The following is a 17,118-nucleotide window of genomic DNA, read 5'->3' on the forward strand; positions in this document are numbered from 1 at the left end:
TGAACGCCGCCCTGCTTGTCGGCCTGAGACCATCCCAGGGAGTTGTGTAACTGAAAATGAATTGAACGCTCCTACTTTGCCCCAGGCAACTCCCTCAGGAGGTGGTATATGAGAAGATGAACTGGACGCCGTCGCTTGCCCAACAGGGGAGTGACGCGTGAAGGGTGGTATAGCTGAAATTGCATTGAACGTCCCGCTTCAGTGGCAGAAAGCCTCCTTTAATGGGACGCTGCGAGATGTGTAGTGTACAGGAGTATAGATATCCCTCAACCCTCAAGCTTGCCCTGTCGTCGTCTCCTTGACATTAGCTGCTGCCTTCTGCTGCCTCCGCTTCTCCGCCTTCATAGTCAAGTACGCATGGTGAGTTCGTCTAGCTGCCTTTGCCTTCATCAACATCTCCGGCGTGTACTGAGCATTGGCTCTTTCCGAGTCGCGCTTGAAGCTCTGTGTCTGTTCCTTCTGCCAATCCGAGATGGGACCGTACCAAGTGAAGCCTGGTCCGAACTTGTTGAGATCGTCCAGGAGGTCGGATCGCTCCTTCTTTTTGGCAATCCGTATCTGTCTTGCAGCAGCTGCCTCCGCCCGCTGCACGGTGCGAGGCTTGTACACTGGCCGGCCTGACTGGCGAGGAAGTTGGGGCCTGTCGACGTTTTCTCGCTTGCGCGGCTCAAGAACTTGTGACAGCAGACCCTTGTAGAAGTTGCCTTCTTGCGACAACATGTCCTTTTCTGCCAAGAGCTCATAGCCACGGTGGATGCGGCGAGTGCGGCCCAGACGTCGGTGAAGGATCATCATCGAGATCTTGGGCTGAGGAGGCTTGACGCGTAGTAGAGGTCCGTGGGAGGTGTGGGGTCGCAGAAGGGATCCAGTGAGAATGTGCGGACGCCGTCCAGTCCCCTTGGCCGCATGCCTTGCCAGGCCTTCCTTGAACAGACGATAACGCTCTTCGCGCTCAGCAGTCAGCTTGTGCAGTGCTTCCCGCGCTCCGTCCTGCCGAGCATTAGCGGCTTTGAACAATCTCAACAAAGTCTCAGCACGCTCTATATTGCGTAGAGCGGTTGCTGCAGAGGTATCATGACCGCTCAACAACCGGAATCGGCTACGGATCGCCCGTCTCAGATGACGCCTATAGCGCTTTGGGTAATTGCGAAGTAGCTGACGGTAAAGCTGCCATCGAACGTAGCTGGAGTAGCCAGGCAACTCCCAGTAGCGCCCACTGTCTTCCACAATTATCGGGGCTCGTCTTCGCACCGGGATTGCGTGTGCTAACTCCAACAGGGAGCTTGCAACAACCTCATGGGCACTTGTCGATGAATATCTCACCGAGCCTTGTGCCAGGCGAGCAGAAGACGCCTCCTTCCGATCGAGACTTGCCTTTGACGACGATTGAAGAGGGGGGGCAGCTCTTCTAGGCATAGGTTGCGATGTCTTTTTCTGATATGTTCGCTTCTTGGCCTCTGCTTTGCCACCTCGTTTCGAGCTCACGTCAATCAAATCTGCCTGAGTAGGTCTCATCACATCACCGCTCTCTGCTGATCTCGATTCCAGGCCTTGTGCTCGACGTTCCAAAGCGCGAATCTCGTGGATATCGCCAGAAGCCTGAGCTTGGAGGAAGAGCATTCCTCGCTCGCCTAGCGAGCGATGCTTCTGGTCCGAGGGAACGTAAGGCGGATAAGCTCCTGTCTCTAAGCCAGCTCGGCGCCCCTCAGACCCCATAGGCCTGCCGTCTTTGTATAGCGACCCGCCATGAGTGAGGTCCAGCGTTTCGGCAATCTCGTATGCCTTGCCATGAGGGATAGGCTCAGGCTGGCTAGGAGTGACACAAGGGTCGTCAACTTCTTTCCGCAAGACCTTGTCGATGTCCACTTGAGCAAACCATGCAACGCCCTCGGGCAGATCCTCCATCTGGAGCTTGTAAGCGAACATAGCTCGGGTCCAGAGATTTGCAATCTGCAACGCCAACGCTGCTCGGTGCGCATCCTTCTCCTCTGCGAGGTACCGCACCTCGTCGTGAACACTCAGCATGAATCTTGCTGCGATGTCGTAATGTTTACACAGATGATTCATGGAGGTCACCAGGAGATGGAGATAATCCACACCACTTGACTGAACGACCCAGTTGATGCGGCTGGGCATGAAGTCTTCACCAAATCGACCGTTACCGAATTGTGCCTTGGGAAGAAATTTGCGTGACAAGGCAGCTGTGATTCCGCAGTCCAGCGCGGGTGTTCGAGGTCTCTCACTTAGTGCAACATCTTCAAGCTTGTTGAAGACGAAGCTCTCCGTCCCACCAAACCAGAACTTGCGTCCAAAGCTGTCGGCAGAGTGGGTGTTGTTGCCTTTGGTCGTAGCGTAGAGTTCCTTTGCAAGGCGAGTGGCTTCTCCTCTAAGCATCGCGGGATTGGCCTTTAGCAGTAGCTGAGTAGCGTGACGAATGCCGGCACCGTAGATGCGGGAATAATTGAAGATCTTGGCTTGATTGCGAGAAGTCCCCAAGATGCTAGCCGTCTTGCTATGAAGATCCGTCCCGGCAGATTTTGTGCCCTCTAGCGTCATCCAGCCAACAGCTGTCGCACCATGGAGGCCGAATTGTGCGTCTCCCATGACCGAACAGATCCAAAGCTCCTCAGAGTCTACATCGGCGCCCACGATGACCCAGCCGGGGGGTGCCTTCACCATTGCTTTCAGCTCTGATCCGACTCGGTTCTTCTTCGCATTGGAAGCTGTCAGCCAGGTCTTCTCGATAGCGCGACGTGTGATGGTGCCCATTGTAATGATCTGAGGCAGGATGAGGCCCTTTTGTCTAGCAGCCTCGGCCTCACCGATCCTCATCCCGCTGGTGCCAGGCTCGATGCCCATAGCTGAGTCGCCTTCGCCCTCCCATACGACCATTTGATTGGCCACTCGATCCCTCACACCAACCCAGTAGCTACACTGAGCATTCAGCTCTAGAGCGTCCTTGGCAGTCTGTTTGCCCATTGCGTCAGGGTGCTCACTACGAAGTGTTTGGTCTTCGAAGTAACCAACGAAGCTTTTGCTGAAGGGACTTCCGACATTAGCATCGTCGCCAGCCGAATGAGGAACTTTGTAGAATTGCACAGAGTTGGCAGCCTTGACATCTGCCGACATCTCCTGGAGTGCTGAATCTGCTTCATGCTTGAAGACGAGTGGTTTTTGCCGAGTCGAGAAGTCTGTGTTCTCACTGATCCGATGCTGATAGATCCATCCGTGCTCTCGGCTGTGGTAGAGGGGACAGCCTCGCCACGAGACTTTGAGCAGCAGCGGAGCAATTTTAGTTCGGATCGTAAGCTCCAGCAGACCGGTGGCAGATTTGAACAGGTCCCAATACCATTTGGGCCAGGTGACCTCTTCGCTGCCAGATGTTGTGCTCGCCTCGTCCTCCGGCACAGGAGCGTGAACAGTTGTCCAATCCAGAGCGTCCAATTTGGTTCGGAGAGAGCTGTTTGAGCCCGACTGTGCAAGAACAAGCTCAGCTGCGGCTCGCAGTCTTTCTGAGACTTCGGCTTTGGGAAGCTTCTCGCGAACTGCCGTCAGAACAGCTTCTCCCTCTTCTCCCAACGCTGATCGTACCGTTCTTCCCGCGTCGCTCAAGAGGAATTGCTTGCTAGTGGGCATTGACGGCAGTAGCTCAGCACCCGCAAACCATTTCCCATCTTGCTTAACAATCGGTTGGCCGTCGAGCGTCAGCAGTAGCATCTCAGCAGCTGTGCCTTGTGCTGTCGAAGGAGGTCGAGGTCCGAGGACAAGATCACGATACCACCGCGGCACTTTGTCTGACTCGTCATCGTCTTTATCAGGGGAGAGCTTGACTTTCTTGGGCTTCTTAGGTGTCCAGTCGAGTTGAGACAGCCAAGGGTCGGTCGTCCACCATTTGGGCTCCCCTTCTTCACATTTCACTGAGTGTGTCATTCGCAGTCCCTCGGCCAGCTCAATGAGTGCTATCCTGACACCTTTCAGAGCGTCTTCGTACTTCTGTTGACATCTCTCTTGGTACTGGACCCACTCATCGTCTACAGGCAGAATGGGACTGCCAAGAGCCAAAACACCTGCAAAGGTGGCTGGATGAGGGCATGTCTCTCTGAAAGCCGGGAGGACTTTTGAGAACACAGCATGTGTGACAGAGACGTCTCTGGCGCAATAATTGAGCAGATTATTCAGTTCGTCGAGGATTTCGCGCCTATCCTTGGCATCGACAAAGATGTTGCGCAGCTCTTTCGGCAGCTGAATATCACAATATAGCGACGCGACATCGGCGAGCGAATTCGTCGAGCTGATGTCCTGCCACTGCAATTGCCCTGTGGAGCCAACATCGCTGTCCTTGAAACTGGTGACTTCTCCGTCTGCTGACAGTGGCAAGGGCATGACTGAGTCGGTCGGAGAATGCATGTCCCAAAGGGCTTCAAGATCCAGACCTAGATCGCCCAAGCTCCCCAGTCCGGTCGCATCAACTTCCTCGCCGCCCAACAGCTTCAGAAGCTCTTGCCGTTGTTCGTCTCGTAATTGCTGATCGTTAAGAAGCTTTTCAGCAGCCTTTTGTGCACGATTCTTGCGATGCTGTATCCAGGCCGGTCGTTGCGGAGATGACATGCCTCTTACGGCAACGTGGAGGGACAAAGTATCAAGAAAGCGTATATTTGACTGACGCAGCCGGTACTCGTCGCGAATTCTTGCGCGATCATAGCTAACGTTGTGTCCAACGAGGAGTCTCTCCTTTCCATCTCCCCCGAAAGGTATGAGCTGATCCTTCCGATCGGTCTCTCCCAACAGCCAGGGGCTGATCCAAGAATACCAAGCTTTGGGCCCTGCAGCGCAAGCCATGACAGAGTACGGCCCAGCTGTGACCATTGTCTCGACATCGAAGACCAAAGCGCCGTCACTCGGATCAGGGTAGGGTACTGCCTCACCTTCTCCAAGGATCGAGTCTCTGCCGTCGGCAGAAGTCAAGACTGGATACTTGGTCCACCCCGAGCGACGAAGCCACTGCGCAGCCCGTGGATCCATCATCGCCCGCAAAGAGGCGTCCATCGAAACCCAATGAGAAGGCGAAGGCCGCCCATCATCGTCGACTTCTGCTAGTCTCTCTTGACTTGTGGCTAGCTCGCTAGGCGGTTCAAGTAGCGCAGCCCCGGCCAGATCCTCTGAGAGGCTGAGCCATGGCTGAGCTGCTTCCCTTCCTAGATTCCAGAAGTGCTCCCCTAGATCTCTGCCTTGCAGAGGAGGTAGTGGAAAGTCGGTGGATTTGAGCTTTGAGCCCTGTGATGGAGACAAACCATGAGATGCTAGATGAGCATGGGAAAGCGAAACCGCGTGCGAATGAAGAGGCGGGGGAGGGTCGGATGTCGGAGGAAAGATCTGAGCCGAGAAGCCAGGCGCTAAAAGCTGGACTCCGAGAGGATTGCGAGGTGCTGAGATACAGGGCAGAGTAAGCGGCGATAGTCAGCGGCCGAGATAAGGATAAGCAAAGAGTTCAGATTAGGGGTACTTACCCTCTTCAGACTTCTCTCCGGTAGAAGTGGACGGCAGCTTCAAGCCCTGCTTCTGCGTGCGAGATGTCTGGGCTTTTGCTGGCCTTCTTAGACTTTCGTGGTAAGGTGCATTGGTCCCAGACTGGTCGGTGTGCCTCGGCGACCCGACAGCAGTGGAATAGGCACTTCCACCTGCCGCTGATGTCGCATACTTGGAGGGGCCTGCCTGAGACGGCTCTGCCCATGACCGCCAGATTCGGGCAGAGGACACCGATGAGCGGATGTAGGGCCGATCTGAAGGGGAAGACGACGATGCATACGGAAGGCGTGTGTTAAGCCATGGCCTCAGCGAGGCTCTTGTGGCCATGAGCCAGCGAGGGCGAGGAGAGATGGAGCAGACGAAAGGAATCGAGGAAGAGCCAGAAGGATTCGCCAATCAGATAGGAAGGACTTGGCTGACCTTGCCTCATACGAGGGGATGTGGCCTGTGTGGATGAGACTAGACGACCGAACTCCGCACCTCGCGTCTGACAGCTCTATTTCCGGACCGGTGTGTGTTTGTTCCTTTGCCCCTGATCCGGCCATTGATTGCACCTCATCTCACTCCATCTCCTCAAGTCGAGCCTCGTCTCTGTCGACTCAGCAAGACTCCTTTCTCCCTGTCTGTCTGCGATGACGGCTGCTGTTCTGGCAGCAGGTGACTCTGCAGCCTCACCATCGCGGACGTCCTACCCACCCCGAGGAAATTCCAATCGTTCCCCGAGACCAACACTAGCTTCGCAGGCAGCCAGCGAAGACAGCGATGCCTTTGACAACCTCGCGCCGCGCATCACCTCTTACTTGGTCCACACGGCGACCGAGTCCGTCTCAGACCTCCGTCTCCAGGTGACTGAGGACCCTCAGGGATCGCACCAGGCTCGCACAAGCGTAAGCTATTCACAGCATGGTCCAAAGCATGGAGTGTCAGCGCCGCCCAGACCACTCTGGTTCAGGGAGCGACAATTGACAGCAGATGATGAGATAATGGACATTGTTGTCGACGCCCTGACAGGAAAGGCGTCGTGGACCATCCACAGGCCGACCAGGGGGTGAGTGATCTGAGCTAGCGCCAGTGAGGCCAGTGCGCTACGTTGCCGGACTTCATCATGAGCGCTGACGTATCGTGCTACTTTCGCTGAGCAGATGGTATCTCCACATCCGTTCGCCACTTCTGCCGCCTGGTCTGAAGATTCCTCTCCGTCCTGCTCGCCCAGAGTACGTGGCTTCGGCAACCGGGGTCCGCGATCCTACCAGCACGCCCCTCACTTTCAGCATGCGGACGCGGATTGACAATGCCTCTCTGAGTCGATGCCTGTCTGATATTCAGGAGGTAACGGAGACTGAAAAGGCGGAAGCAGTACGGAGAGAGGCTATCGTTCGCAAGGCAGCAGGTGCAGCAGACGGTCAAGACTTCATCGCAGTCGAAGTTGACGGCACGCAGCCACCTCCCAGTGCAGCTTGTGACAAGTCACGTCAAGGCCACACAGCCAGAGTGTCTTCCATTTCGTACGCCCTGCAGCCCAATGGGACCCATTCACGCAAACGGTCAACAGCTGGATTGGTGAATGGAATTCTGGCAGACGCAACAGCACGCTCTCAAATATCGAGAATAGAGGCGGCGCGTGCGCCTGATGGCTGCGAAGCAGATGGACAGGATAAAGGAGGCGGAAGACAGGTGGATGGAAGAAGCACAGACGCATTGGTCGAGCCCGCCCTCATTCCTTCTGCTACGAGTCGCCCGCCTGGGTCGCATCCGATATCGCAAAGGACATCGCAACCGACGGAGTGCTACTTTCTGCTCGTGGACGGCGCGGCTTCTGCCCCAGCATCATCCCGGCAGCAGCCTGCCGGAGCTGCGCTTGCTCCAGGAAGAATTTCCGAAGGGTCGCATCGCCTCGGCTGGGCCAGGTGGGTGTGGAGCCTGGTGCCCGAGCCGATTCGGCCCCCTCTTGCCTTTGACACAGCCAAATCCTTCTCTGTCCGATGGATCGATGTGCCCAACTCTGACTTGTCTTCCTCTTCACAAGTGGAGGATCGCTCAGTGGAGGTGATGCGATATGAAGATCAGGACGGCTGGTCATTGTGGAACAGCAAGACGCACGGCCGCTTCGTCTTCCAGGAAGAAGCGGTGAGAGCGCTGGGTATCGATGTCAGCTTCTGGATCACAGTAGGGTTAGCATATCTAGAATTCCTAGAGGAAAGAGATGGTTACAATGCCGCAAGCGACGGCTGAAAGAATCTGTACTGTACACTAGACATTGCCGCATATACCCTACCCCATTTTCATGATCACGCAAAGACTAGACCGAGCTGTGGAGTCGCTTCGCAGCTTGTACCTGCAGCTATGCTGACTGATGGACGAGCTCGGAGAAAAGGGCCGCACCGAGAAAAGTGTGAAGTCAAGGCGCTCGCTACTGTCGTCATTCGCAAGCTATGGCTGCCAACGGCATCTATCTGCTCTCGTCCGATCCATGTGTCTCACATCGTCGGACTTCAGGCGCTATCGCAGAATCTTTGAAACGCCGTGATGCCGCGCTGTGCCGCTGCTCTGGCCGGCCATACGCGTTTACGGGACAATAGGGGTGCAATAGTCTGGTGAGGGGAAGCAAAAAGAGGTCAAAGTCGGTGGCTTTGCTGTGCGGCCTTCCAGGCTGCCCTGCATACGGGAGCCTAAGGCCGATGGATGGGTGGAGGGGAGTGACTGAGAGGCAAGAAGCGCAAGGACAGCCTTGGCGCAGCGAAGGATCGGTGGCGGTGACGAGAGGGGCAGGGGCAACGAGTTCTGCAGCCTGCACGTCGCGATGCAAACGGGGAAAAGGGGCAGCCCAAAGTGGTAGCGTGTGACGATCGAGGGTGTGTACGTGTAGACCCCCACCCACCCTTGTTCACTCGTCTCCGGTGCTGTGCTCATTTGGCGTGCAGATCGAGGTCCACTCACAATGCCAGAGGCTTTTCTAGTGCCCGTTTGGCAGGCGTTGATTGGGAAAAAAGAAAATACCGAGCAACGGCCTTCTTGATGTCACCGTGAGTGTGATAGGCTGCTCTGCAAGTGGTTCGCACGCGAGCTGCGAGCCATGTGTAACGGGACGGCTAGACCTCGGCGGAGTCGACTTGGAGTTCAACAGGCGAATAGACTCATGGCTGGCAGATCCCCGCTCACGCGCAGGAATGCCTGATGGCACGCAGCAGCGTGGCTACGAGGGAAGCACAAACAAAGTTCACCAACAAAAAAGGGGGGGGCCAAGGGGCTTTGTGAGGTGTCGCGAGGAGCCCCCAGGCACCACGCGAGCACGGCAATCATCCCTCGAATCTCCGCCACGACTGGCATCTCCGATCGAAGACGATCCACGTGGTGTGGCTGGCGCCGGCGGGCAAGGCTAGCGGCGTGCCGACTGGCTATGTGCATGGCCGCCCGCGTGTAGGCGTTGCCGACAGGCAGGGGGAAGGGCAGCAGGCAGGCAGGCAGTAAGGGGGAGCCAGGGAGGGGCCCAGTGGAGCTTCCCAGTACCATCCTCACGCCCCCCCCCCCCCTTTCTCGCGACACACGGCCATAGCTTGCAGTGTGAATGATGAAACAGGCAATCTTTCTTCCCTATACTTCTCCTTTCCTCTCCCTCTACCTCTCTCCTCCATCATCCTTCATCCTCACCACCGCCGTCAGCATCCTTGTCCAGGTCCCTTAATACGTCGTCCTTTGCTCTGGCCTTTCCAGCCGCCGCCGCCGCCCCCTCCCCATCCCCAATTCTCGTTCCATCACGATCCGCACGAACCGCTTCCCCTCTAGCGCAAATTGAGCACCCTCCCACTGTCGATCACATAGGGACCGAGCATTTCTCCGTCAAATATTGAGCCAAGGTCCAGACGCCGTTCACCTGCTTCACCAGGCGTCTTCCTCCTCGACTAAGGGCCCGACACCGTCCCTCTGTCCATCCGTCTAATCAGCCGCGATCGTGAAGCTCTCTGAGGCCCTCACATCGGACTCCAAAGCCAGTCCCTTCGAAGGCGTCTTGCCTGCGCCACTGCTGTGCTTCTTTGCTGTCGAGCCGTCCACCCTAGGCCGCACTTGCAATTGTGACAAACGAACGCCCGCCCTGCCGTACGTCCGCCCGCTCCCATAGCAAACGGCAAAGAGGGGCCAACTCTGCTCCGCGCTTGGCCTGCCCCCTTCTTCGTTCCTCGCTACATTCACGGCACCGAGGGACGTCTCCTGCCAAGTCTTCTTCTTCCTCCTCCTCCTCTACCTCTTACCCTCGTTACCATCCCCACCGACCATCATACCTGACCACTACACTCTTTGAGTAGCCCGCTCACAAAGGCCACGGCAACCTCCCCTGTCCTTTTGCTCTTGTGCGCCTCTTCGCCCTCCCCTCAAAGTCTGATGGCTACTAGCATGGCTGCCCAGCACCCAGCGACCAGCGTATCACTTCATCCTCTAGCCAGTAGAGACGGTCAATGCTCTTCGACGATTGTGTCTGTCCAGGTTCCGCAAGAACAAGGAGAAATTAGTCAGGCCGGCAGCCGCCAATATGCATCAGACCCTCGACTTCTGCAAGAGATTCAAGCGAAGCTGGATGCTCAAAGCCAGGCTAACGAGCTTCCACAAGCGACGACCCCTCGGTTGACTGCTGCCGACGGTGTCAATGCAGGTGATCTCGAGGCAGCCTCATACGCCTCCTTGGTCGGTGATGGCAACCACGAGGCGGACTTCATGGACATCGTCCCTTCGTACTCACAGCAATCGAGCGGTCAAACGTGGGGCCTCCAATACGACGACATCGAACAATACCCCATCATTGACGACCAACCCGCGCTATGCACTTGTATCGAGCAGGACGGCTTGCCTCAGATCTTTGCTAGCGACGACGCTCCGCCCATCAGGGCGATGACTGCTGCCCAGTTTGCAAAAGTACACGCCCAATACAACGCACTCGACGTGCCACATTCAGTCGTCTTTCCCTTCCTTCATGGCGTAGACGGAGACAACGTCGCGCAAAACACCTTCTTCAGGGCTCCTCTCTCTGGTCAACCCGCCCCCAATTATCGAGGCCTGACCGTCGTTCGAGCAGATCTGCCCACACCTGCTCAGCAAGCCCAGATGATGAAGCAACACCAGCAAGAGCAGCGTCGACGCAAGTCAGCCTCGGGATCTGCCAAGGACAATCGCTTCGCGATGTCGGGAGTCGAAAGCAGCAACGGACACTCCATGACTGGTTTCGGTGCAGCGTCCTCCTCTGGTCACTGTCACGAGGATAAGTCTGTCGACCCTACCTCACCATCTTCGTCCTCTAGCGGCGGCAATGCTAGTCGACGGTCAAGTGGTGAAGAAGGCGAGGGACACACCGACAATGGACCATCGACTCAGACGAGCACCAACAATGGATCCAGCGGTCTAGCAAGCTTTGGTCTAGAAACGTTCGCCTCAAACGCCTCCTTTACCTCGTCGTTGGGCTCGTCTGATCAGTCTGGAGGCCACTCATTTTTTTCGGACAACTATGACGATGACGATGATGATGACGAGTCTCGCTCCGAGTCGCAGACTAGCTTTGCCACTTCACTCGCAAGCGAGTCGATGCACGACAGTGGGAAGAGCCACCGTCGCACCATGTCGAATTCGTACAATCCCCAGCCCGACAAGTGTATCCTCAATTCGTCTTTGTACCCCTACGAGGTCGTTGTACCACCTCTCATGTTGAACAGGAAGACAAACAAGACCTTTCACGTTAGCCCGGCTGCTATGCCCGCGGCCTTGCAACAAAGCGATTGCGTCATGGTAGAGACAGCCTCATTCTTCACGCCTCCTCAGAATCCTGGCGTCAATTTGCGTAATTTCAAGATCCAGGCTGCAAAGTACGCAACGATTTCCGACATTGTCATCTACTGTCCTTTTGGGATCCACGAAGGGGCTGTCACTCTCGCAAAGTGGTTCAGAGAAGCTCAAGAGACCTGTTGGGAGAATCGACTCGAGCGAAAGCTCGGTGGCCTGCGCTACAACGTCTTCGTAGTGACCGAGGCGTTTGACGCATTCGAACAATTCCCGCATCTGATCGCTATCGACCGTCACGGCGTACCCCATGACCGCGTCGACTTTGTCGATCGAGAGCGCGAAGAAATGCAGCGCTTGACCACCGCGACTGCCATCGATGACAATGTCTGGCTGGGTTGCTCCGCCGACGTTCCTCTGATCAGAGGTGACGACGATTGTGGCTCTCTCTCTTCGCTCAGCATGAGCGACGATGACTCCACACGCAAAGCCAACCCCAATGGCTTCTCGATCTGCATCGAGTGCCACGACGCCGCTGACGTCCCAGATTCAAATAAGCTGCAGCATGCATCTCAGTTCCTTGACGCCTACGACTCTGTCATGGAAGACAGCAACCGCCACATCCTCCGCGCGCTTCAATCGACCGACATGGATGAGTCAAGCCTCAATGGCCTCAACAGCAGCGGCAGTCATGGGACATGTGGTCACAAAGCCTCTATTCTCGCTCCCGAGCTCCCTGCGCGATCCGAAGGGAAAGGATTTGACGGAGACGGTCCCTCCGACTTGGTCCACCTGGAGTGCTCCTCTGTCAGCGGTCTCACCGAAGAAGCGCAATTCGCCAAGGCCGCTTCCGACATCCTGAACTTGTGCGCATGGATCAAGGCTCAAGCACAACCACCGAAAGCAGCACTCACCACTTCAACGGTCAACGCCGCTCCCTCGAGTGTCAGCTCTTCTCATGGTGGAATTCTAGCGGGCGCTTTCCGAAGTGTTCAGTATGGACGACATCACAATGGCCCTTCGCCCCATCTGGCACCCGTCAATGGCAGCCGTGGTCGGAGTACCTCTGCCAGCGCAGGTCCTCAGCAAGCTGCTGTTCCGAGCAAACGCTTGCCACATCGCGTTCTCCTTCACTGTGGCGACGGATACACTGAGACTTCCATTCTCGCCTTGGCCTACCTGATGTACGCACGTGGTCTCAGCTTGCCAGAGGCCTACCTCGATCTTCAGGAGCGGGCCAAGCGCTCCTTTTTCGTCTATGCTCGCGATGTCGCCTTCCTCAAGAAGCTAGAACAGTACATTGTGGCCGCTCGACCCAAAGAACCGGAGAGGCCCGAAAGCCCGACTGAAAGCTCTCACAGAGCTAGGTCGAAGCACTCTTTCCCATGGCTGGGCTCGGAAGAGCGAGATCAGCGACGTCGCAACGGCAGCTCTTCACCTGTGGCAAGGAAAGACAGCGTGCCCGCTGGCACTACTGAGGTCAATGCTGAGCAGAGTGTCTGGCAGCGAGGTATTGCCGGATTGGTCTCTGCTGCTGGCGCTCGCAAGACTAACCCAAGCGGCGCACCTACTAGCTCTGCGCCTTCCAATGTTGATCTCATGGGTCCTCCTTCGAGAGCGCTGACGCCCACGCCCGCTTCGGTACGGGCTGCCCAATCAGCCGCTGCCGCTACCAAGGAGGCCACGGCCTCCCACGCTTGGTTTACCAACCCTCGCTTCGAAGGCGCATTCCCTTCTCGAATCCTTCCCTTCTTGTACCTAGGCAATCTCAACCATGCCCTGAACCCGGCGATGCTCCATGCACTCGGCATTACCCATGTCGTCTCCGTTGGCGAGAGCGCTCTTCACCCGCCCGCTGCTTCCGCTGCAGCGGTAGCAGACTCATCTGGTCCAGGTGGTCAGACGACGTTGCCACGCCTTCCAGAGTCTGAGGCTCTCAATGCACTGTGGCACGAACAGCAAGCGGGACGCATCTCTGTCCTCGACCTCAAGAACGTCTCCGATGATGGCATTGACCCTCTGAGGTCTACTATGCGTGTAGCAGTCGAGTACATTGAGTCCGCTCGCCGAAGTGGTGGCAAGGTGCTCGTGCATTGCCGAGTAGGTGTCTCTCGAAGCACCACCATCGTCTTGGCCTATGTTATGGCGCACCTTGACATGACTTTGGTCGAAAGCTACCTACTTGTACGCTCTCGCCGACTGTCTATCCTCATCCAGCCTCACCTTCTCTTCTTCTGGGAGCTGCGAGGCTGGGAGACTTTCGTGGCTTCTCAAAAGGCGAAGCGACAGCAAGCTCTGCGAGAGCATTCTGCCATGACATCAGATGGTCAGGTCGCAGCCATCGACTGTTCCCTCGAGGCAAAGAAGCGAGCACAGCCTACTTTGCCTCCTCGCCAGCTCACCAATAAGCCTGTCGGGGCCTCGTGCGGCTTCGCTGCAAGCCAGCAGCAAGACGACGCCTTTGACCTCGACGTCGACATCGGGCAGGGTGCTGGATCGCCCTATGGCTTCGGCGTGGCCAATGTTGCAGACAGGGCCTTTGGCTCTGGCTCTCCCAGTGGAATCAAGGCTGACGCTCTGAGGCTCAACTGGGGATTCCTCTGCAGAGAGATTGCTGCCCTCAACGAAAGGTACTTTTGAACCGATCAGTACATAGCACGTTCCTGTCACGCTCTTCACTACGCAGCAACAGCAGTGTCAATTCGTCACGCAAGGATTTCTCTACCAAGGCCCTCCTTTGGATACACACATATCCCAGCTCAAATTCCGCTTTTCATCAACAACATCTTCTCAAGTCACCTAGATCATTCTCTTCATTTGTCAAATACATACACCCCAGGCTTATCAACGCGTCACGCTACGAGCTCGCACTTCGACTCTTACCTTCACGAAAATCTCTCGCACATACACAAAGCACACGGCTTCCAAGGCACCACTTCTCTTTACGATGATACGTTTTTGCCGGCCTAGGCACGGCGCGTGGCTCGCACGTCTTCGATGGTCACCTTGAATGTTTCCCCTTGACGAAATCCAGCATACGAAGGAGGCGGTAGGGGCCAGGTAGCACAATAAGGGCCTAGTGCTCTGCGCGCATGCCTTTACCAATTGTTCTCCTTCGCGATCCGGTTCCCAGTGTCTCTCTCTCTCCACCCTGTATCTTTCATCTATTCATTCTTCTCACTCTCACTCCCTTTTTCAAAGACGAACAACCAAATGAATGAACGAAACACTACGAGCGAACATGTCCCTCTTGCGTGTTGTGTGTTGAAGGTCTGACTTGTTCCAATGGCCTATTAGCCTCAGTCGATGGAGAGCGTCTGCTGGTGTCTGTTGCGCCGTCGTATTCAGGCCTTCCCTTCATCTGCTTCATCTGCTTCTGGGGGTTGCGATCTTCCCCCACTACTACTGGACGTCTATCACCACCCGTCTTCGTCCGTCCGTACACGAGCACCTGGAGCTCTATTCCTACCTTCCTTGGCTCCTTCCTTGCGCCGCGTCGCGTGGCGGGGCATAGCATAGCCTGGCGCGCGCCCTTGTGCCATGCCATGCCACGCCGTGCCGTGCTGTGGGGTGTGTGTGCAGGAGAGCGGCAGTGCGGCAGTGGGAGATACGCGGACAAGGCGGAGATGAGCGGGCGCCTCTCGCATGGGCCACCCAAACCCCGCATTTCAGGCCATGCTGGGGTGTGGGGCCGGGAGCCAGAGCAAAGGCAGAGAAGGACAGGGCAGAGAGCCGAGGCAAGCTCGGCTGCCTTATCTGGCTGGGGGAATGGGGGGGCCCGAGGAGCAACGAGGTCAGGTGCGCCGAGAATGGGAAGGGTCCTCTAGTCAGGTGAGGCAGGGCAGTGGCAGGGAGAGATGGAGAGCAGAGGATGTGGGGCACCTGATTGATTGGGCTCAACCTGCCCCCCTCGGCTCTCTCGGCCACACACGGAACGCGGAGGATGCATAGAAGCGGCCCAGGGAGGAGCAGTGCTACCCTACTGACTCGCTCCTTCCCTCGGAAAACCACCCTTTCTGTCCGCCTGACACCTCGTCTCTCTCTCCCTCGCCCCCCGGCACCCCCTCGCCCACACCTCGCTTGGCTCATCCATCCCTTGTCCCACACATCTGGCTTCCGGTGATTGCTCACGATAGTCAGCTTCTTCCTGCTTCAACACCTTCCAGTCTCCTTTCCGTATCATCCCCTTGCACTCCACTCGATACCACATTTGCCCTGCTGAACCACTACAGCCCCCTCCTCTACCTCATACCCCAAACCCCTTCTGGCTCTCACCTTACCCCACGCCCAATCATAGCCATGGCCACTGCACAAAAGAAGCAAGCATACCCCTTCTGGCTCGGAGGTGAGTACTTCAGCTGCAATCGTGTGGGCAGTACCGGCAGCAGACGAAGCTGACCCTCGACCTCTGCTCCCATCAACTACTCTCAGGCGCAGCTGCCGCCTCTGCTGCCTCTATTACCCACCCTCTAGATCTCACCCGCTATCGTCTACAGACTGCAGCTGGCAAGACGAACATGTTCAAGAGTGTCGCCGATACAGCTCGCGTGGAGGGTGTACGTGGACTCTGGCATGGCCTGACGGCTACCTGGCTTCGTCAATTCTCCTACTCCATTACGCGCTTTGCCGTATATGAAGGGATGAAGGCACAGTACACCGAACCTGCCTCGCCTACCAATCCTACAGGGACCACCCCCACGACGGCACAGCTGGCTCTCTGCGCTGGTACAGCTGGAGCAATTGCTGGTGTCACTGGAAATCCTGCCGAGCTGGTGCTGGTGAGGACCTGTGGAGATCTGAACCGACCTCCGGCTGAAAGATTCGCATACGGCAACTGTCTCAATGGTCTGCTTCGAATCACCCGCGAGGAAGGCGTAGGGAGAATGTTCCTCGGTCTCTGGCCCAACGTGACCCGGTCCATCGTGATGAATGTAGCGCAGCTGGCATCGTACGATGTATTCAAGGGAGCTCTCCTCTCGGCTACTTCCATGACAGATGGACCTGTACTGCAATTTGTAGCTTCGTTCTGTGCGGGAACACTGGCTACTACTGCTTGCACGCCAGTAGATGTCGTCAAGTCTAGGGTGCAGAACAGTAAGACGGGAGAGGGAGTTTTGCAGGTCATTCGTACCAGTCTGGCCAGGGATGGACCCGCCGTCTTCATGAGGGGCTGGGTGAGTACTTCTGAGCGAAGCACAGGTCCAGAGTGAGTGAGTGACTGACTGACTGACACATCGTCTCTCCTCTGCTCGCTCTGCCATAGCTGCCTGCCTGGCTCCGACTGCAACCCCAGACTACACTGCTCTTCCTCTTCTTTGAGCAGTACAAGGGACTCGTGGACAAGTACAGAGCCAAAGCAAACCAAGCAGCATCGTAGATCTTATCACGCAACAGGACAGCCGCGGGAAGAGGGGACGCCAGAGGAGCGGAAGTGAGGAGCGGTGGCTTAGAGTGGGCGGAAGGATAGTAGGGGAGTGTTGGAACGTGGCTTACATAATCAGCTTTAGTGTCCGAAAATTTCGGAACGGAAGTGTCGCGTGACACTTCCGTGCCTGACCGCTGGCCGCCTTGGTAGCTTTGACCCCTATAGCCATGTTTCCTTCTTCATACTAATATCTCTCATCCTTACCACTGTTACTTCTGCTCTCAATATCATCATCCTTTCGATCGTACCGTCCGATTCGACTTCCCTATCACCAACAGGGAGAGAGTTGAGCACGAGCCAGCCTGGCGGGAAGGATGGAAGGACCGGGCCCTTTCTGATCATCGTCCGTCTCTCGCTCTACTCATTCGCTCTTCCCTCACGGGGTACCATCTCAATCCAATGGACGA

General features: G+C 56.5%; 5 protein-coding genes across 5 annotated transcripts; 3 read left to right on the forward strand and 2 right to left on the reverse strand.

The window, feature by feature from the left end:
• Window positions 1-273: 273 nt before the first annotated feature.
• Window positions 274-5,853, reverse strand: BCV69DRAFT_297652 (hypothetical protein; the record flags this gene model as incomplete). The annotated part of the gene is made up of 2 exons (XM_025494138.1): window positions 274-5,426; window positions 5,508-5,853. 2 exons carry the CDS (start codon window positions 5,851-5,853, stop codon window positions 274-276), a joined length of 5,499 nt encoding a protein of 1,832 aa, XP_025349520.1.
• Window positions 5,854-6,064: 211 nt separating this feature from the next.
• BCV69DRAFT_257155 (hypothetical protein) lies at window positions 6,065-7,858 on the forward strand. The gene is made up of 2 exons (XM_025490620.1): window positions 6,065-6,574; window positions 6,669-7,858. Exons 1-2 carry the CDS (start codon window positions 6,159-6,161, stop codon window positions 7,756-7,758), a joined length of 1,506 nt encoding a protein of 501 aa, XP_025349521.1. The 5' UTR covers window positions 6,065-6,158; the 3' UTR covers window positions 7,759-7,858.
• A 2,549-nt stretch (window positions 7,859-10,407) lies between these two features.
• Window positions 10,408-13,926, forward strand: BCV69DRAFT_246772 (hypothetical protein; the record flags this gene model as incomplete). Its single annotated transcript, XM_025490225.1, has 7 exons — window positions 10,408-10,658; window positions 11,283-11,713; window positions 11,777-11,883; window positions 12,019-12,210; window positions 12,373-12,581; window positions 12,861-13,158; window positions 13,246-13,926. 7 exons carry the CDS (start codon window positions 10,408-10,410, stop codon window positions 13,924-13,926), a joined length of 2,169 nt encoding a protein of 722 aa, XP_025349522.1.
• A 613-nt stretch (window positions 13,927-14,539) lies between these two features.
• Window positions 14,540-15,674, reverse strand: BCV69DRAFT_141937 (hypothetical protein). The gene has a single exon (XM_025489291.1). The coding sequence runs from the start codon at window positions 15,373-15,375 to the stop codon at window positions 14,752-14,754; it is 624 nt and encodes a 207-aa protein (XP_025349523.1). The 5' UTR covers window positions 15,376-15,674; the 3' UTR covers window positions 14,540-14,751.
• BCV69DRAFT_281364 (putative DIC1-mitochondrial dicarboxylate carrier protein) lies at window positions 15,342-16,773 on the forward strand. Its single transcript, XM_025491962.1, has 3 exons — window positions 15,342-15,631; window positions 15,718-16,460; window positions 16,550-16,773. The coding sequence occupies exons 1-3, from the start codon at window positions 15,586-15,588 to the stop codon at window positions 16,661-16,663; spliced, it is 903 nt and encodes a 300-aa protein (XP_025349524.1). The 5' UTR covers window positions 15,342-15,585; the 3' UTR covers window positions 16,664-16,773.
• Window positions 16,774-17,118: the final 345 nt, after the last annotated feature.

This window comes from Pseudomicrostroma glucosiphilum (genome assembly GCF_003144135.1).
Source record: "Pseudomicrostroma glucosiphilum strain MCA 4718 unplaced genomic scaffold BCV69scaffold_3, whole genome shotgun sequence".
NCBI classification, from domain to species: domain Eukaryota; kingdom Fungi; phylum Basidiomycota; class Exobasidiomycetes; order Microstromatales; family Microstromataceae; genus Microstroma; species Microstroma glucosiphilum.